Raw genomic sequence first — 26,522 nt, forward strand, 5'->3', positions numbered from 1 at the left:
TTTGATGAATAAATAAATAAATAAATAAATAAATAAATAAGTAAGTAAGTAAGTAAGTAAGTAAGTAAGTAAATAAGTAAATAAGTAAATAAATAAGTAAGTAAGTAAATAAATAAGTAAATAAATAAGTAAGTAAGTAAATAAATACACGAACAAACAAACAAACAAACAAATAAATAGTCAATCTAGGCTGAATTACCATTTTTTATTTCTTTAATTTATTTATTAATTCGACTTCTGTGCCGCCCAATTCCAAAGGACTCAGGGCAGCTTACAAGAACATAAAATACAAGACAATAAAAATAAGTCAAATATAAAAACTAAGTTATGAAACCATTAATTAAGGACCCTAATAAACATAATAAACTAACCCAACATGCATACTAAACATTCATGCAATTTGGCCATGGTTGTCGTTGGTTCATGGCCCCCAGGTCTTCATGGCCTTATGGAAGGTCAATAGGGTGGGAGCAGTATGGAGAGTTGATTCCATAGAGCCGGGGCAGCAACAAAGAAGGCCCTTCCCCGTGGTCCCGCCAGCCTGCATTGCTTGGCTGACAGGACCTAGAGGAGGCCATCTCTGTGTGCTCTTATAGGTCTCTGGGAGGTATGTGGAAAGAGACGGTCGCATAAATAATCTGGTCCTGAGCCATATAGGGCTTTATAGGGAATTCTGGGAGTTGAAGTCCACAAGTCTTTAAGTTGCCAAGATTGGTGAATAGAGTCTGAATTTGTGTGCTTCACCTACCATCTTTGCAAAAAATAAATAAATCTGTAAAACGGTCCTGGCAGCTCTTGAACAGGAGGAGTGTGGTTTCCTTGCTGAAATATTTTTCCCCCTCTAAAGACTTCGAGGCACAATGTTGGTTTCATGTCTCTAGGAAAAGTCGCCTTTCTTAACTGGCCTCTCATTTGCATGACGGCTTGATTAAACCCCAGTTAGTTGCTGGCTTTGTCCAGAGCGCCCTCTCCTGGCTGCCTTGGAAGGCGCATGAGATGCTTTTGCAAATACACAGAGCCTGCTGTGGCTGCTTCCCCCCACGATGCCTTGTTTTATTTATTTCTGAGATTTATGGGTTCTCTGATAGGTAATAGTTGTCAGGAGGTTGTGCTACATAAGCATCAAAATTGGGTCTCCCGGAAATACTGTGCAATGAAGCTATCAGGTTGGTTTTCCTTCTTCCATTAAAATACAGCTGAAAGAGTAGTAGATCCTTGGAACAAACTTCCAGCAGACGTGGTAGATAAATCCACAGGAACTGAATTTAAACATGCCTGGGATAAACATATATCCATCCTAAGATAAAATACAGGAAATAGTATAAGGGCAGACTGGAAGGTCTTTTTCTACATCCTAGATCTGAAAGAATGAAATATTCTCATGGAATCCTTTGTTCTGTACAAAGTTGAATGTGCACAACAGCAGGTGAAATTGACTGTCAATCAGTGTTGCTTCCTGAGTGGACAGTTTGATTTCACAGAAGTCTGTTTTGCATGGAGTTTCATTCTGTTGTTTAAGGGTTCCCTTTATTTTTTGGAGCAGTGTATATTATTGCATTTATATTGTTGTACACAGCCCTGAACCACCCTGAGAAGCAGAAAATGGAGACAGCGTCACTTATCTTTGGCAAATTCTCACGTGCTTTTTCTGCAAAGAGCAGCCTCCAGAGAGGTAGAAAGCTCAGGAATTGCACTGACAAGCCCCTTAGAAAAGTGGCTGGGCAACATGGAACCCAGGATCCTTCTGCATTCTTGATTGATTTATTTATTCATTCATTCATTTGTCCAATACACAAATACATAGGAAGAAAAATAGATATGTGATAATATAAAAGAGGGTGAAAGTGAACTTAGAGGAGAGGATATATGAAAGGAAGAGAATATATATGATAGGTGAAAGAAAGGAAAGACAATTGGACAGGGGACGAAAGGCACACCAGTGCACTTATGTACGCCCCTTACTGGCCTCTTAGGAACCTGGAGAGGTCAATCGTGGAGAGTCTAAGGGAGAAATGTTGGGGGTTAGGGGTTGACACTACTGAGTCCGGTAATGAGTTCCACGCTTCGATAACGCGATTGTTGAAATCATATTTTTTACAGTCAACTTTGGCGCAGTTCGTATTGAGTTTGAATCTGTTGCGTGCTCTTGTGTTATTGCGGTTGAAGCTGAAGTAGTCATTGACTGGTAGGACATTGCAGCATGTGATCTTGTGGGCAATACTCAAACCGTGTTTTAGGCGCCGTAGTTCGAGGCTTTCTAGGCCCAGGATTATTAGTCTATTTTCGTAGGCTATTCTGTTTCGAGTGGAGGAGTGAAGGGCTCTTCTGGTGAAATATCTTTGGACCTTTTCAAGGGTGTTGATGTCCGAGATGTGGTATGGGTTCCAGACAGATGAGCAGTAGTCTAAGATGGGTCTGGCAAAAGTTTTGTAGGCTCTTGTGAATAGAGTGAGATTACCTGAGCAGAAGCTGCGTAGGATCAGGTTAACAACTCTACAGGCTTTTTTGGCGATATTGTTGCAGTGGGCTTTAGCACTTAGGTCGTTCGATCTTAGTATTCCAAGGTCTTTCACAGAATGTGGGTTAGATTCCACGTTCAGGTCTTGCACCAAAAACTCCACAATGTTGTGGGAGCTGCAGAAATCCCGTGCTATCATATGGCTACATCATGGAATCTTTCTCGCTCTTTCTACTCTTCTTATTGCATGTTTTTTATGATGCATTTTTAATTTCCTGTTGCTTCGATTCCTTCTTTTTATCTGGCCCGCTTCTGAGCAAAATAAAACCACATAAATTCTAGATTAAGTGGATCAATAAAGTTTATAAACTAATTTTATTTTCATATATGCGCCTGGAAGATTATATCACCCCAGAAGAGTTACTGTTGAAGATGTTGGTTGTATTGGGACAGATTAAATCCCAGTTGTTTTGGGGTTTTTTTTTGGAAAGCTTGGAGTTCTTCATTTCTAACAGTGCTCTAGTGCCACCTAGTGGCAGGGAAAGGCATTTGAACATCTGTCTACCACTAGTATACAGTATATACATTTTAAACTTTATTAAACAATTAAAATAAAGTTAATCAACATATTTAACATTAGTTGAGGTTTTTAGGCTTACATTTCATCAGTTTGCCATTTTCTTCTTTATATATTATATATCAATTACTTAATATATTGGTATATATTTAATACACAGCTCCAGGGAAGCCTTTGAGCCTTGGGAGGGCAAAACACCAGCCTACAGGGCCCACCAGAGGCTGAGAAACAGGCCGTTTCTAGCCTCCCGAGGGGTTGGGAAACTGCTTTCGCCCTCCCCAGCCATTGAATTATGGGTGTGGGCACTCAGACATGCACAATGGTGCGTGTCCATCCTCTTTCGGCACCCGAGGGGAAAAAAAGTTTCGCCATCACTGACCTATGCTTTTGAACAAAGATAGAACAATGGTGCAGCTTTGCTTACAAACCTACTTTTGGTCTTAAGCATAAAACGTATCAGGAATCAAGATCAAAAGTAACGTGAGACAATATTATTTTATTGAAATAGTAGTATAGATGCTTGAAACAAACTTCCAGCAGACGTGGTTGGTCAATCCACAGGAACTGAATTTAAACATGCCTGGGATAAACCTAGATCCATCCTAAGATAAAATACAGGAAATAGTATAAGGGCAGACTAGATGGACCAGGAGGTCTTTTTCTGCCGTCAGTCTTCTATGTTTCTATGTTTCTATGTATGTGTGGGGGTTTTTTTCCTTGCAGGGAACTTGTCGTCAAGCTACGGGCCCACAGCGGCTTCTACAGCAGTTTGCCAGAATATATCTGCAGCCACAGTTCCACCGTGCACAACGACACCTTCTGCTGGAACGGCCACGAAGTGGTGGACAGGTAACTCCACCCTCCCCCTTCCTTGAATTCCTCAGGTTGGCCCAACCTCTGTTTTCCTTCTCTTCCACCTCTTTCAAATGTATTAAGCAGGATGGCTGAAAAAATGGGCACAAGCCCAGCGAATGCCCACGCCGGCAAATGGTAGATGGACCTGGCAATGTTCTGAAGGCAAAATGTTCGACTTCCTGCATCCCGGAGAGTTTATCAACTGAATCTCGATCAGGGCTGTTAGATCTGGTCTGCTGACATCTGGATCCCAAACCAAGGGGCAGCGAAAACAGCCCCCTGTGGAAAGGCTCCTTGGATGGTTTGTGCCTTGGGAAATGAAAATTGTAAGGAGAGAACACTTTAGTTCTGAAAAGTTATTTTATATTGGAAAAAATTTGGATATAAACGATCCAATATGTTCCTATTGGATAGCAATAGCAATAGCATTTAGATGTATATACCGCTTCCTAGTGCTTGTACAGCCCTCTCTAAGCCCTTCCTTCCTACCTTCCTTCTTTCCTTCCTTCCTCCCTCTCTCCCTCTCTCTCCCCTCCTCCCTCCCTCCCTCCCTCCCTGTCTCTCCTTCCTTCCTTCCCTTCCGTCCTTCCTTCTTTCCTTCTTTCCTTCATTCCTCCCTCTCTCCCTCCCTCTCTCCCTCCCCTCCTCCCTCCCTGTCTCTCCTTCCTTCCTTCCTTCCTCCCTCCCTCCCTTCCCTTCCTTCCTCTCCTCTCTCTCTCTTTCCTTACTTGCTGCCCCTCTTCAAGAACTCCTCTATATTCTCCTTAAAGTCACTTCTGTGCAGTGTGGTTGGTTCATTTTTCATTTCGTTAGCCGTTTAGGGGGTGTTTTTTTGTTGCCGCAAAGGAACTGTTTGCTCTGAGCTTGCGGGTGTGCACAAGTGTGATTGTATCCGGACATGGAAGCAGCAGGGCAGCGATTCCAGCAGGTGGCACTCGGAGAACCCGGCCTCAAGGCCTTGGCCAAGTTCAAGGCTTGCTCCCCCTCCCCTCCTTCCTTGCCCCCCACCCCCAGATTGCAGCAACACTTTTTATAGACTCTTCAGACCTTTCCACTCCATTCTCTGGTTCCTCCTCAAGGTCTTTCTTTTCTCAAGGTTTGGAGGATCTCATTTTTATTTATTTAGTTAGTTAGCTTGTCAAACATGTACGGGATAACGAGTATAAGTATAAACATGAATATGAGTACAAGAAATCAGTAGATTAACTGTTTTAAATGAATTGGATTATGATGTTGCATTGTTTTTTTTTGTTTTTTTTAAGCCCCCAGAGAGGGGAGGTATATAAATCCAATTAAATTGAAAGATGGATGGATGGATGGATAGATAGATAGATAGAAGAGAGAGAGAACTAGAAATAGAATGATAGATAGATAGATAGATAGATATAGATAGATAGATAAGAGAGAGAGAAATAAAAAGATAGATAGATAGATGATAGAAAGAAAGATAGATAGATAGATAGAAAGATAGATAGATAGAAGAGAGAGACAGAATAATAGAAATAGAATGATAGATAGATAGAGATAGATAAGAGAGAGAGAAATAGATAGATAGATGAGAGAGAGAAAGAGAGAGAGAGAAAGTTTCTATTGTAGCAGGGGAGAGTAGTATAGTGTGGATTCCAGGCTGCAGTGTGAGTTCGACCCTAGGTAGAGGCCGATGTAGGATCTCTTGCTTGGGCAAGGGGTTGGACTAGATGACCTGCAAGGTCCCTTCCAACTCTGTTAATCTCTTTAAAAAAAGGTTTTCTCGTGCTCTCTCACGGTCCACCCATTGCTGGGCGAATTGCAGGGGCAGGGGAGGCTGTGGAGGATGGGTTCTGAAGTCCAACACAAACTCCATGCTGGAGTCAGGAATATTTTGAGCTCTGCCTGAGGGACAGCCAACCTTCCTTCCTAGAGTCCTAGAATTCAGAGAGGACCCAGGTCCAAACCCCGGGAAGGTCTGGGAAGGAATCCAGGTTGAAGCTGGCAAGACAGGCTCTGCCCAAGCGCCCACCTGGGACCCTCCTGGGACCTCAGGTGAACGCAGTGGGGGTTTCCTTTGTGTCCTGATCTTTGGGGGTCTTCTTTTCCTCTGCAGGTACAGCCACCCCCCCATGAGGAACGGAGGCCGATCTCAGTCGGGACAGCACGAAGCAAAGGCCAGGGGTCCCGAACCGGTCATCAGCCAGATCATTGACAAACTGAAACATATCAACCAGGTGGGTGCTGCTGCTGCTGCCGCCTTCTCTTGGGGGTGGGAGGCAGGACGTGATGGGACAGGTGGTTGAGTTGGGGTCACCAAGGTCAAGGAGAAGAAGGGGCTGGGCTGGCTTTGCACCTGGGGCTGAGCAGTTGGAGGGGGTGTGCCGTGTTGGCTGCAGATGAACATGCAAATACGATATCCAGGTTTGAAACCCCTGTTCATGGTTTAGCATTCTGCAGGTTAGTCTTCCTTCCTTCCTTCCTTCCTTCCTCTCTCCCTCCCTCTCTGCCTCCCTCCCTTCTTTTCTTCTTTCTCCTTCCCTCCCTCAATTTTCTTTCCTTCTTTCCTTTCCTTCTTTCCATCCTTCTTTCTCCCCTCCCTCAATTTTTTCCTTCCTTCCTTCCTTCCTTCCTTCCTTCCTCCTCCCTCCCTCTCTGCCTCCCTCCCTTCTTTTCTTCTCCCTCAATTTTCTTTCCTTCTTTCTTTTCCTTCTTTCCATCCTTCTTTCTCCCCTCCCTCAATTTTTTCCTTCCTTCCTCCTCCCTCCCTCAATTTTCCTTCCTTTCCTTCCTTCTTTCCTTCTATCCCTCCTCTCTCTCTCTTTCCCTCCCTCAATTTTTTCCTTCCTTCCTTCCTTCCTTCCTTCCTTCCTTCCTTCCTTTCCGCAACCGCTTCCCAACTTGGGAACTGTGGAAGATGGTCAGTTAACAAGGCATCCAATTTGGCAAGAAGTTGCTAGCCTGTTGTCCCCCAACTTCCCAGGTCCTCAGATGAAGGACTTCCTGAGAAGGACAAGCGGATGAATGGAAGATGAGAGCGATCTCGGATCTTCTCTGGCTTGTCCCCTTGAAGGTCTCGGCCCACCCATCCCGTCTCCTCCCGTTCCTCCTTCCGTCCTGGGTGTTATTTCAGCTGGAAAGTCCTTATCGGCCTTTCCCAACCTCTAAGCTTGATTGATGTTCCAAAGTTCTGGAGAAGTATGCCAAACATGTCAGCTTTGCAGCCATTGGAATGTCTTCTTTTATTAAATGCCTTTCGGTCAGCCAGACTCAATTAAAGAAGACATTTCCTGCCTCGGAAGAATAAAAATCCTAATTCGGAGCTATTGAGCGATCTCGGCCTTTTCCCTGACTAGTTTCAAACCAAGATATTGACAAAATTGAAGGGGTTCAAAGACGGGCCACAAAAATGGTGGAAGGTCTCAAGCATCAAACTGACCAGGAAAGACTGAATGAACTCAATCTGTAGAGTCTGGAGGACAGAAGGGAAATGGAGGACACGATCGAAACATTTAAATATGTTCAAGGATTAAATAAGGTTCATGGGGGAAGTGTTTTTAATAGGAAAGTGAACACAAGAACAAGGGGACACAATCCGAGGTGAGTTGGGGGAAAGATCAGAAGCAACGTGAGAAAATATTATTTGACTGAAAGAGTAGTAGATCCTTGGAACAAACTTCCAGCAGACGTGGTTGGTAAATTCACAGGAACTGAATTGAAACATGCCTAGGAGAAACATAGATTCATCTTAAGATAAAATACAGGAAATAGTATAAGGGCAGACTAGGTGGACCAGGAGGTCTTTTTCTGCCGTCCGTCTTCTATGTTTCTATGAATGAAGAAGGGAGGGAGGAAGGAAAAGAAGGAAGGAAGAAAGAAAGGAAGAGAAGGAACAAAGGAAGAGAAAGAAAGAAGGAAGGAAGGATGAAGGAAGAATCCACAGTAACTGAATTGAAACATGCCTGAGATAAACATAGATCCACCTGTAGATAAAATACAGGGAATAGTATAAGGGCAGACTAGATGGAGCAGGAGGTCTTTTTCTGCCGTCAATCTTCTAGTTTTCTATGTTTTTAAGTCTCCTTTGTGTTAGGGGTTGACACAAAGAAGAGGGAGTCAAGCTATTCTCCAAAGCACCTGAGGGTAGATAAAAAAGCAATGGGTGGAAACTAAACAAGGAGAGAAGCAACTTAGAACTAAGGAGAAATTTCCTGACAGTCAGGACAGTTGATCAGTGGAACAGAAGTTGCCTCCAGAAGTTGTGAATGCCCCAACACTGGAAGATTTTAAGATGTTGGATAACCATTTGCCTGAAGTCGTGTAGGGTTTCCTGCCTAAGCAGGGGGTTGGACAGAACAATTAACCAGTAGAACAACTTGCCACTAGAAATTGTGGGTGCTTCATCAATCAGTTATCATGCCCTACTCTATTTATACTTCAGTGTCACCTTCCCTACTCTATTTTTTTTTTCACTGTATACCCAGTGTAATCATCTTCCCTAAGCTATTTATATTCTTTCACTGTAAACCCTGTGAAGCCATTCCCTCTCGACGTCTCTCCTTCCAGCTGCTCAAAGGCACATCTGCCTCTCATCGGAAAAGTCCGGAGCGCCTTGAAGACGCAGAGGAGGGGGCCGAAAGTGGGGATTGCGACGATGAAGATGCTTGCGATGAGGATGCGGCTTCTGGAGACGGAGAATTGAAAGCGAAGAACCAATTAAGGTTTTTGGCAGGTAATGGGGGAATTGGGCCTTGCAGGGAGTCCTCGACTTAACGACCAGGGGGGGGAAGTGGAGGTTCACCCACGGCCGCTAAGAGAAACGTGTGGTCGTCAGTGTGACACCAAACCCGGAGAGTCTGTCCGAGGCCGCCATTGCGAAGAGGGTGGGAAGAGCACAGATGGGCGGCAGGCACAGGTCAGGGAAGGAAATAGAATCCCAGCATTTAAGCCGCGAATTGGAATTTCTGCTCTTTCTATCATATCTGGCGTGTTTGGAATGTTGGTGGTGGGAGAAATATTGATTGTTTTATTAAAAAAACAGATATACCTCTATTTTGGGGGAAGTGTTGGGAAAAACACAACTATTTACCCATATCCTGATTTAAAAATATAACAAGAATTTCCAAGAAAGTAGGGTCTGTCCTTTCCTTTCCTTCCCCTTCCTCTCCCTTTTCTCTCCTTCTTCCTTTCCTTTCCTCTCCTCCTCCCCTTTCTTTTCCTTCTTTTTTTCCGCCGCTTCTTCTTCTTCTTCTTCTTCTTCTTCTTCTTCTTCTTCTTCTTCTTCTTCTTCTTCTTCTCCTCCTCCTCCTCCTCCTCCTCCTCCCCCTCCTCCTTCTTTTTCCTCTTCTTCTCTCTCTGTTTCTTCCTCTCTTTCTCTCTCTCTCTCTCTCTCTCTCTCTTTCTTTCTAACTTCCTTCCTTTCTTTCTCCCTGTGTCCCTCCCTCCCTCTCTCTCCCTCTCTTCCTTCCTTCCTTTCTCCCTCTGTCCCTCCCTCCCTCTCTCTCTTTTTTCTTTCTCATTTTCTGACTCCCCTCCTTCCTTCCTTCCTTTCTCCCTATCCCTCCCTCCTTCTCTCTCCCTCTCTCTCTTTCTTTCTCATTTTCTCTTTCTGACTTCCTTCCTTCCTTCCTTTCTTTCTTTCTTCCTTCCTTCCTTTCTCCCTCTATCCCTCCCTCCCTCTCTCTCTCTTTTTCTTTCCTTCCCTGTCTGACCTCACACACCGGCGAATGTTGGACTACCCCATCTCCCCTTCGGGCTCCAAAGCTCCACTTGCCCATTTCCCACGACCGAAAGCAACTGAACCCGGAAAGAATCATTCCCGGGAGCCTTCAAGTCGAAAGAGGAAGACATGCTGTATATATGAAACACTTCAAACGAGTCCAGATGCTTCCATCCATTCTCTCCCTTTGATCTGCCACATCTTCCTGAGTGGAAGCTGAGAGGGTGCTGCTGTCAGATTTTCTTGGGTGTGAGTGTGTGTTTGTGAGAGTGTTCACACCTCCTTATTCCATGAATCGAACCCTCCGAGGACGAAAGGCAAAGAGAAGCCACAACTGGCGTTACCTGCCCTGCCCTGAGAACCAGGTTTTTAAATTTTTAAATTTTTAAATTTTTTATTATTATTTTCAAAGACAAAACAAGACATACATACATAAAAATACAAAACAAAACACATCGCACAAAAAAAGGAGCGCCAATCGCTCCACTCAAAATAGTAGCCTCCATAATAAGAAAAAACTTTTGTTAATTAGATCATTTCAAAGGAAAAAAAACACCTACTTCATATCTCTATTTATATACAGTTCAAGATAATAAACTTACATAGTCCGGGATTCGTTGAGAATTTCTTCCATTCAACCAAATATAGACCCTACAGGGTTCCCTCGATTTTTGCGGGTCCGAACTTCGCGAATAGCCTATACTACAGTTTTTCAAAAAATATTAATTAAAAAATACTTTGCGGGGTTTTTCCCACCTGATGACGTCATCACCAAACTAATAATTTTTGCAAATAAATAACAAAAAAATTAATTATTGTTAATAAATAATTATGTTTATAAATATCAGGATCACTGTCTTATTCAATGGTGAGTACCAGTAATAATGGTGAGTAAATGGTTGTTAAGGGAATGGGAAATGGTAATCTAGGGGTTTAAAGTGTTAAGGGAAGGCTTGTGATACTGTCCATAGCCAAAAATGGTGTATTTACTTCCGCATCTCTACTTCGTGGAAATTCGACTCTCGCGGGCGGTCTCGGAACTCACTCCCTGCAAAAATCGAGGGAACACTGTATCCCAGATTTTATAATATTCAGTCTCTTCTTGATTTTTCAACCACCTCGGTGGGTTTCTTAAGGAGAGTTTTTAATCCAATCCGCTGCAGACCAGAACAGACTGAACCGTGATTCGATCTCGCGACATTGTCTTTCTTAATGAGTTGCAGCTGTGGGAAGGAGAGTTGAGCTGGGGTTGAGCCCTTTTTCGATTTACTTGGGTTTCTCCAGCCAAAATCTTCCCACCATTCTTCTCTCTCCCAGCCCTTGGGATGAGATAGGAAGACGAGGGAAGTCGGAGGCTCTTTGGGGTCATGGGGGATAATTTTGGAAATCGTCTTCCATCTCGGCTGCTCTGCTCCGAATTAGCAGCCTCCCCTACCTGCAGTTCATTAGCAGGGGGAAAAGGGGGGGGGATGCTGGTGGATCTTGGGGGGGGGTTGCAGGCAGGCAGAACAACCGTGGCCTTGGCTCCCTGGAGAACATGATTCGTTTGAGAACATGGTTGGGGGAGAGCTTGGAGGCGATAGGCCCAAAGATCCTTGATAGCACAATGGTTAGAGTGCAATACTGCAAGCTGCTTCTGGTAACTGCTGGCTATAGTTCACTGGTTCAAATCTCACCACTGGCTCAAGGTTGATTCAGCCTTCCTTCCTTCCTTCCTTCCTTCCCATCTTCCTTCCTTCTCATCTTCCTTCCTTCTTTCCTTCTCATCTTCCATCCTTCCTTCCTCCTCATCTTCCTTCCTTCTTTCCTTCCTTCCTTCCTTCTCATCTTCCTTCCTTCTTTCCTTCTCTCCTTCTCATCTTCCTTCCTTCTCATCTTCCTTCCTTCTCATCTTCCATCCTTCCTTCCTTCTCATCTTCCTTCCTTCCTTCCTTCTCTCCCTTCTAATCTTCCTCCTTCTCTCCCTTCTAATCTTCCTCCCTCCCTTCTTCCCTCCCTCCCTTTGTCATTTATTGTGCTTTTTGGATGATGCTTTTGATGTTAGGTGACCATTTTAGGTCTTGGGATGTGATAGAACCTAGAAATTGGAAGGTCTCTCCTGTTGATCCTGTGTTGTCTAGTATTGTGAGAGGTGGGAGGGTGGGAGGGCTTCACCCCTAAAGGCCGAGCTCCTTGCAAGGACCCAAATAAAGGCATTGGCAGGCTGCAGCCCCTAGTTGGTGCCTTTGACGTGCAGAGGGGACACGGGAAGGGACAGAGGCGGAAATCCTCAATTAACTCAATGACTGGAGCATTGTTTCCGTCCCAGCCTGCGAGCGAGCACATTTGCAGACGGGCTTTTTAGCCTGTCGGAAGGGATTGTGTTTATAGCAGGTCCAGGGTGGGTCCTTCAGTAGAAGTTGGGTCGTGTGAATTAGGTTCTATGCCAAATCTGGAGGAAAAGTGGAAGAAGAAGAAGAAGAGGGGGAGAGGAGAAGGAAGACGAGAGGAGAAGGAGCAGGGGAGTAAGAGGAGGGGGAAGAAGGGGAGGAGAAAAAAGAAGGGGTGGAAGACAGGAGCAGGGAGAAGGAAGAAGAGAAGGGAGGAGAGGAGAAAGAAGAGGAAGAAGAAAAGGATGAGAAGGAAGAAGGGGTGGAGGAGAGCAGCAGGAAGAGGAAGAGGAGAAGGAAGGAGAGGAGAAAGAAGAGGAAAAAAGAAAAGGATGAGAAGAAAGAGGAGATGGACGAGAGGAGCAGAAGGAGGAAGAGACGAAAGAGGAAGAGAAGAAGAAAAAGGAGAAGGAAGAAAAGAAGAAGGTGGGAGGAGAGGAAGAAAAGGAGGAGGAGAAGGAAGGAGAGGTGGAGGAGAGGGAGGAGGAAGAGAAGGAAGGAGAAGAAGAAAAGGAGAGGGAGGTGGGGAGGGAGAGGAGGAGGAAGAAGTGGATGAGGAGAAGGAAGAAGAGGTGGGGGAGAGCAGCAGGAAGAGGGAGAGAAGGAAGGAGAAGAAAAGGGAGGAGGAAGAGGAGGAGGAAGAAGAGGAGGAGAAGGATACAGGCATGCCAAGCCCGTCTGGTGACCAGCGTGGGGCACCCGGAATGCCAGGGCTTGGAGTTGGAAAAAGGTCCATTTGTGCTTCTGTCCACGTCTGGAGGATTCCTGGAAGGCCCAGCAGCACCTTCGGACCTGAACCTGATCTTGCAAGGAATCTCCGCTCTGGTCTTGCTAGAGGCAGTTCCCCTCCTTTCCGGTTCCTTATTTTCAAAGGTTTTCAGGATCCCAAAACTTTGACTTATAATAATCATTATAATAATAATTGGTTGTATGCCGCCCCTCTCCGACTTCTGCTCCGTGGTCTGTCTGCACAGCATCCTCGTGTATATATATGACACAAAAATATGTAACCCTTCCCTGGTGCAGAGCTGAAGGGATTGGATACTGTAGCCTAGAGGTTAATTCTCTGCCTTACAAGGCAAAGGTTGCAGGTTCAAGTCCCAGTGGGTATGGCTAGCTGATGAGGCCGAAATAAGGCCGAAATAGATCTATCCTAGTCTCCCTTAATTTTCAAATTCAGCAAAAAAAACCCATGTGACATATATATATTTATTCATATACAGTATTCATATATTCAATATACTGTATACATATATTCATCCTAAGTTAAAGTACAGGAAATAGTATAAGGGCAGACTAGATGGACCAGGAGGTCTTTTTCTGCCCTCCGTCTTCTATGTTTCTATGTTTCTATGCTTGAGGTGATGCTGTTCCCCTTTTTGATCTTCCCTGTGTGCCCTGAAATTTTATGAAAAAGTTCACACGAGATGTTTGGACAAAGAGAACAGAAATGTTTATTCCCTCTGGGTATACCAAAAGAAAACGGTTTGCAAAGCGGGTACTCTTCATAAGGGAAGAGACACCTGTACAGAAGCTAAAGAGCAGGTTGTATAGTTTTTACAAGTCACAAAGGTACATAGAATTCCTCAGCCAATCACAGAGGTACACAGAATTCCTTGCCTAAAGATGGTCTACATCCTGTTTCTTTCTCCTGGAGATGGATAGTACCTTATATGGTTTATTGGGTAAACAGCAAACATTTATCTTGTTGAAAACAGATCCAAAAATGACCGTCACAAGATAAGGAAAAACAGGAAATCCTTATCTTGTTAGAGACGGAAGCTACAGACATCAAATACTGATATTCTTAAAATAAAACTTAAATTATTTTATACACAATGGATTTTTCCTTCACCTGCCAGCAACTCTTGTTCCCACAGCTGTAATTTCACTCCTGACAAATGACAAATGTCTATCTGGCCAGGTTCCGCTTCTTCATTTCAGATCCCCAAACCTGGGACTTTCGCAAGGGAAGCTGCTGTTTGGCCTTCTCTCTCTCTCTCTCTCTCTTTATTTTTTATACATACACAAATATAACAATGACAAACAAAACAAAGGGGAAAAAACCATAAGGCATAAATTTGGGGAATTTACATTCCCTGCTCGTTCAAAATTTCAATTGGAGAATTTTCCATTTTCCGATGTGCCTTTTTGCGTGGCTGGAAAGGTTGGGAAAGGACTTCCCCAGGCCCAGCTGCTGAAAAATTCAAGATATTAAGGCAGGATCCAAGATTGGTTTTCCTTTCAAGGCGCCTAAATCAATGTCAGCCAGGCATGTTTTGTGTGGCTTTTTTAAGGAGACTTTAACCACACTCAGGTGTCGGCTTTAAAGTGGCTTTTTTGCTTTGAACCCAAAGCAAGGCACACCTTATTGATTTATTGATTTATTGATTGGTTGGTTGATTTTGTCCAACACGCAATGAGGGTTTTAGTGGGCATACACATAGTAAAATACACACTGAAGGTTATAGAGGAGATACTCATAGTAAAATATATCTAAGAAAGAAGAGAAGAAGAGATATAGGAATAAAACATATCAATGAAAGAATAGAAGAAGAGATATAGGAAAAGAAGAAAGGTATAGGAGATATAGGAGAGCAAAAGGACAGGGGACGGAAGGCACTCTAGTCTAGTGCACTTGTACTCGCCCCTTACTGACCTCTTAGGAATCTGGAGAGGTCAATTGTGGATAATCTAAGGGTAAAGTGTTGGGGGTTTGGGGATGACACTACGGAGTCCGGTAATGAGTTCCACGCTTCGACAACTCGGTTACTGAAGTCGTATTTTTTACAGTCAGGTTTGGAGCGGTTAATATTAAGTTTAAATCTGTAGTGTGCTCTTGTGTTGTTGTGGTTGAAGCTGAAGTAGTCGCCGACAGGCAGGACGTTGCAGCATATGATCTTGTGGGCAATACTTAGATCTTGTTTAAGGCATTGTAGTTCTAAGCTTTCAAGACCCAGGATTGTAAGTCTAGTTTTGTAGGGGATTCTATTACGAGTGGAGGAGTGAAGGGCTCTTCTGGTGAAGTATCTTTGGACATTTTCGAGGGTGCTAATGTCTGAGATGCGATATGGGTTCCAAACAGATGAGCTATATTCGAGGATGGGTCTGGCAAAGGTTTTGTAAACTCGGGTAAGTAGTAAGAGATTGCCGGAGCAGAAGCTACGTAGGATTAGGTTTACAAAGTTTACTTTTGGTCTGTGTTTCGTTTTTTGGGACTCCTCCAGGCGTTTTGAATCGCAGACCAGTTGAAATACCTGGCTGTTTTACAAGGTGTTAATTCTACCCCTAACCTGGGCAGGAAGCTGAACACAACAAACGCCAAACAGATCAACCTCCCCTGAGAACCGAACTCCAAACCTCCCTCATTCCAAACATGTGTTTATACATTGGCTGAAATGTTTGTTATCTCCCCGTGGTGTCTCTTCCCCTTTTAAGTTTCCTTGGGCCACCTCAAGACTTTCGAGTTTTGTTTCCTTTGAAGGCAGAAGTGTGGGAATTATTATTATTATTTTTTCTTCCACGGCAGAGTTTTTGGTGCCTCTGCATTTGCTGTGTTTATAAACAACTCTGTGTCCGGTTGTAAGAAACTGATGGCAAGGTGGCCTTTTGGGCCTTTTGAGTTCACCTCTTTCCTTGGTTTGGAAAAGGTCTCTCGTCTCGAGATGCCTTTTTTAAAAAAAAGTTTTTTTATTAATAGAGTTTATAAATTGTCAGTCTTTTTTGTAAAAACAATAATACAATAAATACAGGAAGTGATTCTGCGTTGTTATATCATTACAGCTGCTCCGAGTATTCGGAGAGGGGCGGCATACAAATATAATTAATAATAATAATAATAATAATAATAATAATAATAATAATAATAATTTATTAGATTTGTATGCTGCCCCTCTCCGAAGACTAATAATAACAACAACAATAATTACATCTCCTTTTTTTGGAGTGACCTCACATTATATATATTTGAACATATTGTACTGATACTATACACTGCTCAAAAAATATAAAATAAAGGGAACACGAATGAAATATTCTCACTGAATATTTACACATTTACACAACTATTCCATTGGTACAACAGCATGGGGAATTGATTGTCAATCCCTGTTGCTTCCTAAGTGGACAGTTTGATTTCACGGAAGTTTTATTTTCTTGGAGTTATATTGTGTTGTTTAAGTGTTCCCTTTATTTTTTGAGCATTATATTACTACAGTAGCTAAAATACTTATACTTTTCTATATACATGCTTTTTTAAACACACCTTTGAAATTGCAGAGTATTTTATGATTTTGAATAGAATAGAATAACAGAGTTGGAAAGGACCTTGGAGGTCTTCTAGTCCCACCCTCTGCTTAGGCAGGAAACCCTACACCACTTCAGACAGATAGTTATCCAACATCTTCTTAAAAACCTCCAGTGTTGGGGCATTCACAACTTCTGGAGGCAGGCTGTTCCACTGATCAATTGTTCTAACTGTCAGGAAATTTCTCCTCGATTCTAAGTTGCTTCTCTCCTCGTTTAGTTTCTACCTATTGCTTCTTGTTCTGCCCTCAATTGCTTTGCAGAATAGCTTGACTCCCTCTTCTTTGTGGCAACCCCTGAGATGTTGGAAGACTGCTATCTTGTCCCCCCTGGTCCTTCTTTTCATTAAACTAGCCATGCCCAGTTCCTGCAACCATTCTTCATACGTTTTAGCCTCCAGTCCCCTAATCATATTTGTCGTTCTTCTCTGCACTTTTCCTAGAGTCTCAATATCTTTTTTGCATTGTGGAGACCAAAATTAAATGCAATATTCCAAATGTGGCCTTACCAAGGCCTTATAATACAATATACACTGCTCAAAAAAAATAAAGGCAACACTTAAAGAACACAATATAACTCCAAGTAAATCAAAATTCTGTGAAATCAAACTGTCCACTTAGGAAGAAGCAACACCGACTGAAAATCATTTTCACCTGCTGTTGTTCACATTCAACTTTGTACAGAATAAAGTATTCAAGGAGAATATTTCATTCATTCAGATCTAGGATAGGTTCTAGTCAACATTTTGAGAATTTTGATCCTTGGCCCAACTCTTCCCAACTTCTCCAGATAGGCTGAACTACAATGACTATATTCCACTGCTGGCTGGGAATAATGGCAGCACAAAGACACCCCCCCTCCCTTCCTTAATTCTGCCCCCACCCATCATTCTTCGCTCCTGTTCCCCACCTTTACCAATCCCCTCACTTGTGCTCGTGGCCTCTACTTGGTCCCTATTTCAGGTCTCGGGGAGTCCCCAGGATTCAGGTGTGAGGAATCTGCTCTTTCTAGCAGCTGTGGCTGGGGGATGTTTTTGGGGAAGGGGCAGGAGGTGTTTTTTCCTGTTTCTGTTCGCAATTCCCTCCCGTGGCCCAGAGGGACGTAAGCAGCTCTTGGTGGGAAGTTAGTAATATCCTTCCCACACCAACAACACTTGGGGTTCCGTTCTGAGCAACTTCAGGTGCACTTGGTTTGCTCCTCTGGTCAGTCCTGGATTTTATATCGGGGGTGGGTGGGTTGTCCTGGGGTCTCTGGCCTGAGGACGTTCAAGGGAACCTCCGAGCTCTGCTCAAAAGTCCATGCTGCACAAAAACTTTCAGGTGTGTGTATGTGTGTGTGTTTGTGTGTGTGTGTGTACACATGTGTCAGATTTAAGAAAACAAAAATCCTTACACCCACACTCCCACCCACACCCACCGCTCTGAAATCATTAGTCGTGGCCGAAGTTGGCAATGTTACTGCTTTTCTTAGGATCTCGATTCTCATTACCTGAAAAATTGTTTCTACATTTTTTACTATCGCTTTCATCCTGATTAAGAGTCTCTTTACATCCCCCTCCCACCAAAACCCCTTACCTTTTTTGGTTATTACTTTTGCTTTTATCCAGGTTAAAAGACTTATTGTCAAAGAAAAAAAAATCCCAAACCACTATATAATAAATTGTAAAAGCTTTCTGAAATGAATGCAGGCTAAAACACTCTCTCTCCATCTCTCTCTCTCTCTCTTTCTCTCCAACTTTCTCTCTCTCTCTCCATCTCTCTCTCTCCATCTTTCTCCCTCTCTCTCTCCATCGTTCTCTTCATTTCTCTCTCTCTCTTCATTTATCTCCACCTTTCTCTCTCTCCCTCTCTCCATCTCTCTCTCTCTCTCTCCCTCCATCTTTCTCCCTCTCTCTCTCCATCTTTCTCTCTCTTCATTTCACTCTCTATCATTCTCTCTCCATTCTCTCTCTATCTCTCTCCCTCTTTCTTCATTTATCTCCACCTTTCTCTCTCTCTCTCTCCCTCTCTCTCTCCATCTTTCTCTCTCTTCATTTCTGTCTCTATCATTCTCTCTCCAACTCTCTCCATCTTTCTCCATATCTCTCTCTCTCTCTCTCTCTCTCTCTCCATCTCTCTTTCACTCTCCATCTCATCTGTCTGTCTGTCTGTCTGTCTATCTATTATTTATTAATTAAATTTATAGGCAATAGACAGTGTACTGAAATATATATTGATATATTTTGATATAGTAAACCAGGATGGTCTGCAAATCTGACTTAGTAGGTTCCTCCCAGTTTGTAGTAAACCGGTGGTGATGTCACAGAGCCAGTTCTGTTGGTGCTGGTCCGAGGACACCGTCATCTTTATTTTTGGATTTTTTGTTTGTTTGTGTGTGTGATTTTTACAATTATTTTTCAGCTTCTTGTCTCTTCTACGCCTCCAATCTCCGGCTTCCCTTCTTTCCAAATGAGAACACAATAAGAACACAACATCCTTTTTTTTGAGGCGGGGGGAGGAAATCTGGATCTGGAAGCTCTCCTGGGACGACTGAGCACATCTGGCTAAGGCTGATCGCTGGCCAGGTGTTCCAGGCGCAAGAAATCCCAGGGCTTCCCTCCAAGTGGGGCTTCCTGGCCGAAGAGAACAAGACCTGGCTTCCTTTCCTCCCAAAGGGCAAATCCATTTCCTCCGTCTCCATTTATGGTCCTTTCTCTCCTGTCCACCAGCTTTCAGGCTGAGACCTCTCCAGGTGTGGGAGCTTTGCCAGCTCTGGAAATTCACCTGAACTGCAGGTTGATGCTCTGAGCCAGAGACTTGCCAGGGAATTCTCTTGTGACCACCATCCTTCTCTCTCTCTCTCTCTTTTCCTCTCTCATATCTATCTATCTATCATCTATCTATCTATCTATCTATCTATCTATCTATCTATCGTCTGTCTGTCCGTCCGTCCATCCATCCATCCATCCATCCATCCATCCATCCATCCATCCATCCATCCATCTATCTATCTATCTATCTATCTATCTATCTATCAAACATCTATCTGTTATCTATCTATCATATCTCTCTCTCTCTCTCATATATCTATCTATCTATCTATCTATCAATCAAACATCTATCTATCCATCCATCCATCCATCCTATCCTATTCTATCCTATCCATCCTATCTGTCTGTCTGTCTATCTATCTGTCTATCTATAATCTGTCTGTCTGTCTACCTATGTACCTACCTACCTACCTACCTACCTAACTACCCACCCACCCACCCACCCACCCACCCATCCCTCTATCTATTTATCTTTTTGATGTTAGGTGACCATTTTAGGTCTTGAGATATGAAAGAAACTAAACAAACAAACAAAAACCAAAGAAATTGAGGATATTATTTAGAGACCCACCAAGGCTGCACTGAAAGAAATTATTCAGTGTCCTTAGTCCCAAATGGATTTACTGCTGGACAGGGAGGGGTTTCCTTTCCTTTCACTGGGGTTTTTCAAAATGGAAGCTGGCAATATCGAGCGTGATAGAATGATCCATGTAGGGGGGTTGGACTTGATGACCTCTTAGGTCCCTTCTCCCAACTCTGGTGATTCTAGGATCACAATACAGGACTTCCTACCACCAAAATGAAATCCTTGGAATTGTTACACAGCTGTTCCTGGTTGTATTTCATCCCTCCTTCCTTTGTGTATTGTTTAGCCCATGTCCACCTGGGTTTTAAGATTCCTTTGCAGCTCGAAAGGCCATTATTTGTTAATATTAACCTTGTTAATGAGAGGCTAGTTTTGTTTCAGTGCACGTAGAATGGAGGATTATAAGGTGTTCGGTCTTTAGCGTCATGCCCTTACAGATAATAAGGAAGGAAATATTTGCCTGCAATTATAACGTGACTAGAATCATTTTGAATCTGGCCACACACCTCTGGCTCTGTGCAATCTTTGTATTACGGAGAACTTAGGGAAGATTTGTGTGATATCTCAGTGGAGGAGAAGACCTTGAAGTCGCCCCGTGGCTCTTCTGCCCTGCGGTTCCCGGGTCCAATTATCTCCGTGTTTGCGTAGAACTTTTCTATCCCTTTACGCTCAGTTTAATCGTAAAGTTAGTCTTGCAATTAAGACGTGCCCTCCAGTCAGACCGAGCTACGCTTCCTGATTTTTTCTTGTGAGCAGGGAGCGATGGGAGGTGTAGTCCGAACATCCAGATGGCACTTGCAGGTCAAGGCGGAGTGAATGACCTTTTGCTTCCTTTCCTGTGGATCCATCTTATATTTATTTATTCATTCACTCATTCACTCACTCACTCACTCACTCACTCACTCACTCATTTATTTATTAGATTTGTATGCCACCCCTCTCCGCAGACTCGGGGCGGCTCACAACAACAATAAAACAGTGTACAATAAAGAAATCTAATATTGCCTTTTACCGTTTTTTAAAGTTTGCATGTAAACAATGATGGGCTCTTATGGGTAGGGAAACCCTACACTACTTCGGACAGATGGTTATCCAACATTATTATTATTTATTAGATTTGTATGCCGCCCCTCTCTGAAGAATCGGAGCGGCTCACAACAGCAAAGCACAGTACAAATCCAATGATTAAAAACAGTTAAAACCCTTAATATAAAAACAGTCATATACCCCAAACAAACTATACATAAAACGGAACAGCCAGGGGAAATCTATTATTATTATTATTATTATTATTATTATTATTATTATTATTATTATTATTATTATTATTTCAATACAATGCAGCAAACGAGATCACTATGCTGGATTTCGTATTTCATCACCAGTCGGGCGCTTCCCAAGCACCTAGGACTGCGTGAGGTAGCGGCGAATTATGTTTGCCGATCCCAGTCAAGCGGCCTTTTGCAATTGACAGGTGGAGATTTTGTCAATTCCAATGGTTTTCAAATGTCTGCTGAGATCCTTTGGCCTTGCGCCCAACGTGCCAAGTACCACTGGGACCACTTTCACTGGCTTATGCCAGAGTCATTGCAACTCAATTTTTATATATTATTATTATTACTATTATTATTATTATTATTATTATTATTATTATTATTAATAATAATAATAATAACAACAACAACAACAACAATAATAATAATAAAAACAGAGTTGGAAGGGGCCTTGGAGGTCTTCTAGTCTAAACCCCTGCTTCGGCAGGAAACCCTACACTACTTCAGACAGATGGTTATCCAGCATCTGCTTAAAACCTTCCAGTGTTGGGGCACCCAGAACTTCTGGAGGCAACTTCTGTTCCACTGATCAACCGTTCTGACTGTCAGGAAATTTCTCCTTAGTTCTAAGTTGCTTCTCTCCTTGTTTAGTTTCCACCCATTGCTTCTTGCTCTGTCCTCAGGTGCTTTGTAGAATAGGTTCAGTCCTTCTCCTTTGGGGTAACCCCTGAGATATTGGAAGGCTGCTATCCTGTCTCCCCTGGTCCTTCTTTTCATTAAACCAGCCATGCCCAGTTCCTGCAACCGTTCTTTCTATGTTTCAACCTCCAGTCCCCACATCCTCTTTGTTGCTCTTCTCTGCACTCTTTCTAGAGTCTCCTTTTTGCATCGTGGTGACCAAAACTGGATGCAAATATTCCAAGTGTGGCCTTATACCAAGTAGCTTTCATTCCTCTTGCATGTCGGAACAAGCTCAGAAGAGGTTGGGTGTGTCTCATTGCTGTACAAAAAGAGGGAGAGGAAACCCACAAGAGGTGTATCTCAGCAACCCAACACTCCCTGGTGGTTTTTACCACCTGCCCCACCTCCACCACCCCCAAAAAACCAGCCCCCAAATCTCCTTGAAGCCCCACCTCCCTCCTGCTTGGCAGAGGGAAAGGAAAACAACACCAAGGAGGAGCAGAGCTAATGATTTACTCTCGGTGTCAGCAGATTAACCTGGAGCAGGGAAGGGTGGGGGGCTGGGGAGGGGGGGCTGGGAGCAAGAATCCCCCCCCTGTCTTTGGAAAGAGGTTCTTTCTTGCAGGACTAACCTGGTTGGACTTCAGGACCCAGGGTGGAGTTGTCTGTGAAGGAGATCTGGTGGGGTTGATAGGTTATTTTAAAATTATTTTTATTTATTATTTATTTATTTATTTATTTTGTCCAATACACAATGAGGGTTTTAGTAAAATACATGATGAAGGTTATAGAGGAGATACTCATAGTAAAATATATCTAAGAAATAATAGAAAAGAAGGTATAGTAATAGAACATATCAATGAAAGAATAGAAGAAGAGATATAGGAATAGAAGAAAGGTATAGGAGATATAGGAGAGCAAAAGCATAATAGGAGGGCAGATTAATGGACTCGCTAGCAGGGTAGATCTCTTTCAGCTGCCCAACCAGGCTCTGTAGCAATGGCCGGGGGGGGGAGCATGGTGGGGGCTGCTTGTCTCTTGAAAGGAGCTCCAGGCGTACCTGAGCAAAGGTGAGCCCTTGCAAAGAGGCCCAACGGGGTTGATTTTGCTTGGCTGAAGAGCAAAGCCCAGTCGTATGGTCGGTCTTTCTTCCCTGACCTCATTGTCCGCTGGAGGCCTGAATATACAGTGGTGCCTCTACCTAAGAAGGCCTCTACTTAAGAACTTTTCTAGATAAGAACCGGGTGTTCGAGATTTTTTTGCCTCTTCTTAAGAACTATTTTCTACTTAAGAACCCAAGCCCGGAAGAATTTTCAAGGAAATTTGAGAGCGGCACGAAGGCCTGGCCAGTTTCCTGCCATTCCCTCTTTTAATCCCGGCCATCTTGGGCTTTTCTGGGCTGCCAGAGGAGGCTTTCGGTGGCGCTTAAGGAGGCTTCGGCAGGCCTTTTCCGACCCTGTTTCTTCCCAGGAGATTCCTAAAGAGGCCCCACGGAGGCTTCTCCCTGCCTTTTCCAGTTACAGTTTTGGAGGCTCGGGTTTGTAAGTGGAAAATGGTTCTTGAACACCTGGTTCTTATCTAGAAAAGTTCGTAAGTAGAGGCGTTTGTAGGTAGATGTACCACTGTGTTGTTGTTGTTGTTGTTGTTATTATTATTATTATTATTATTATTATTATTAAGACTCTCCAAGTCTTCGGATAGGGGCAGCATACAAATCTAATATATTATTATTATTATTATTATTATTATTATTATTATTATTATTATTATTAAATGTTCCTAAGCTCCATAGCTTTCCTTCTTCATTAACCTTCCTTCTTTCTTCTTTCCTTCCTCCCAGAGCTTTCGTACGACCTGGAGAATGAAGGCAGCCCTTCCAACAGGCAGCTTGTGGATCACCAGAGCAAAGAGACCACGGGTCATAACTTGACCGCCAAGAACCCAGCGCTGAATCTTGAACTAGTGGGTGCTCTTCTACTAGGGTGGCTTTTCCTGATGGTCTAATGACTTGAAACTGATGGTCAAATGACTCGAAACCTTGGCCACGATTCCCGGGCTGAATCCATCATCACTTTTGCATTGTGAAAAATGCCCTACAAACTTTTCTTGCCCTTCAGGAGCACTAAAACAACAACAACAACAACAACCCAACTTCAGAAATAGGATTTACCTTTTTTCTTTTTAAAAAGAAAAACACATTTCCTAAAGCAACGGAAGGCCCAGTGCTTGTCTTTTGAAGAAGGCTCATTCGCTTATGACGACCGGGTTAAAACTTGACCTGTCTCACACCTGTCGATTTTGTAAACGTTTTCTCCTCCCCGCTGCTGTTTAGGATCACAAAAGTGTGCACAGCATCCTCAGTGGATCGGAATAAGCAGAGTTATTGGATGAAACACCCATCGGACAACTTTTGAAAACAGACTTTGCTTTGAGATCCAAGCCCAACCTGAAGCAGCACAAAGGAACCTTTCCATAACAGAAAAAAAAGAGTAGTAGATGCTTGGAACAAACTTTCAGCAGATATGGTTGGTAAATCCACAGTGACTGAATTTAAACATGCCTGGGTGAACATATAGAAACATAGAAGATTGACGGCAGAAAAAGACCTCCTGGTCCATCCAGTCTGCCCTTATACTATTTCCTGTATTTTATCTTAGGATGGATCTATGTTTATCCCAGGCAGGTTTCAATTCAGTGACTGTGGATTTACCAACCAAGTCTGCTGGACGTTTGTTCCAAGCTTCTACTCCTCTTTCAGTCCAATAATATTTTCTACAAAAATGGTGGAAGGTCTTAAGCATAAAACTTACCAGGAAAGACTTAATGAACTCCATCTCTATAGTCTGGAGGACAGAAGGGAAAGGGGGCACATGATTGAAACATTTAAACATATGAAAGGGTTCAATAAGGTTCAGGGGGGAAGTGTTTTCAATAGAAAAGTGAACCCAAGAACAAGGGGGCACAATCTGAGGTGAGTTGGGGGAAAGATCAGAAGCAACGTGAGAAAATATGATTTGACTGAAAGAGTCGTAGATGCTTGGAACAAACTCCCAGCAGACATGGTTGGTAAATCCACAGTAACTGAATGTAAACATGCCTGGGATAAACATAGATCCATCCTCAGATAAAATACAGAAAATAGTATTAAGGACAGACTAGATGGACCAGGAGGTCCTTTTCTGCCGTCAATCTTCTAGGTTTCTATGTCCTTCTGCTTGCAAATTCTGCTCTGGAATCTGCGTGGGCCGTTGTATTAACGTTGTTGTCAGACTGGACTTTGAGGTGCCCATTTGAATGGACTTAACACTGGATTCCTGTGATGAGCGAGCTGCGTATTTATTTGTCTTTTTTAAAGCTGGCCAAGTTTAGACAGACCCTCCACAGCAAAAGCATCCCTGGTTCCTCAGACAGGAGTGATGTGGTTCTCTCGGTGTGGCTGCCGTGAACATGGCCGAGAATGTGCCGGTCCAGGGCAGTCGTCCGGCTCCAGAAGAAATCTCAGAGGCTTTCCAGAAAGTCCGCAAGATCGAGCATGCTTTTCTAATTTTTATTTTCTTTATATAAAACCTCCCCCGCTCCGCCCACGATTCTGTATCACAGGTTGTGTTCGGAGTCTGTCTGTTGCGCATGGAAAAAACGGAAATATCTCGGTTGCCCCTTGGTTCCTCCTTCGGCTGCTCTGGAGCTGTTTTCCCTTTTCCTTTTCAGAAACTTTATTTGCAAAAGAAAAAGAGCCGTGAACAGGGTGGATGGTTTTTTCCTTCTTCTTTTAAAAATAAACAGGTCCTCCCATCAGTCGGAGGCTGTTGATGGCCTCCTTGGCTATCTTGCATTTGTGTGTGTGTGTGTGTGTGTGTGTGTATTTGAGTGTGTTTGCACATGTTCCTCTGCCGGTGAGAGGAAGGAATAGCTCTCCTTTGAAACCTGTGGCACAAGGGCAGCGCTACCACCGTCGGGTTTCTTTCTTTCGGGTTATGTTCTGCATTTTGTATCCTGTTTAGAAGCCTGTCCACATTGGCTTGTAGTTGAGCTGACCCTGGAGGTGGAGGAGGAGGAGGAGGAGAGGAGGAGGAGGAGGAGGAGGAGAAGAAGAAGAGGCGGCAAAAAGAGAAAGAAAAGAGAGAGAGGGAGGAAGGGACACAGGGAGAAAGGAAGGAAGGAAGTCACAAAGAAAGAGAGAAAAAAGAGAGGAAGAAACAGAGAGAGAGAAGAAGAGGAAAAAGGAGAAGGAGGAGGAGGAGAAGAAGAAGAGGAGGAGGAGAAGAAAAAGAAGAAGAAGAGGCGGCAAAAAGAAGGAAAAGAGAGAGGGAGGAAGGGACACGGAGAAAGAAAGGAAGGAAGCAAGTCACAAAAAAAGAGAGAAAAAAAGAGAGGAAGAAACAGAGAGAGAAGAAGAGGAAAAAGGAGAAGGAGGAGGAGGAGAAGAAGAAGAGGAGGAGGAGGAGAAGAAAAAGAAGAAGAAGAGGCGGCAAAAAGAGAAGGAAAAGAGAGAGGGAGGAAGGGACACGGAGAAAGAAAGGAAGGAAGTCAGAAAGAAAGAGAAAAAGAGAGGAAAAAACAGAGAGAAGAGGAAGGAGAAGGAGGAGGAGAAGAAGAAGAAGAAAAAGAGGAGGAGGAGGAGGAGGAGAAGAAGAGATGGTGGTGGAGGAGGAAAAGAAATAGAGGAGGAGGAGGAAGGAGAAGAGGAGGAGGAGGAGGATTAAAAAACATAGGAAGAACAGTTGCAGGAACTGGGCATGGCTAGTTTAATGAAGAGAAGGACCAGGGGAGACATGAGAGCAGCCTTCCAGTATCTCAGGGGTTGCCACAAAGAAGAAGGAGTCAATCTACTCTCCAAAGCACCTGAGGGTAGAACAAGAAGCAATGGGTGGAAACCAAATAAGGAAAGAAGCAACTTAGAACTAAGGAGAAATTTCCTGACG

At 43.4% G+C, this 26,522-nt stretch overlaps 1 protein-coding gene across 1 annotated transcript in view; it reads left to right on the forward strand.

Annotated features, from left to right (window-relative positions):
• The window catches only part of GPC3 (glypican 3), an 86,077-nt gene extending 60,669 nt beyond the window's left edge, over positions 1–25,408 (forward strand). The window contains exons 5-8 of the mRNA XM_070760029.1: positions 3,759–3,884; positions 5,974–6,094; positions 8,424–8,589; positions 23,441–25,408. Of these exons, the coding sequence (XP_070616130.1) occupies positions 3,759–3,884; positions 5,974–6,094; positions 8,424–8,589; positions 23,441–23,604 (577 nt within the window). The 3' untranslated portion in view covers positions 23,605–25,408. The remainder of the gene's footprint in view (positions 1–3,758; positions 3,885–5,973; positions 6,095–8,423; positions 8,590–23,440) is intronic.
• The last annotated feature ends 1,114 nt before the right edge of the window (positions 25,409–26,522 follow it).

This window comes from Erythrolamprus reginae, chromosome 8 (genome assembly GCF_031021105.1).
Source record: "Erythrolamprus reginae isolate rEryReg1 chromosome 8, rEryReg1.hap1, whole genome shotgun sequence".
Lineage (NCBI taxonomy): Eukaryota > Metazoa > Chordata > Lepidosauria > Squamata > Dipsadidae > Erythrolamprus > Erythrolamprus reginae.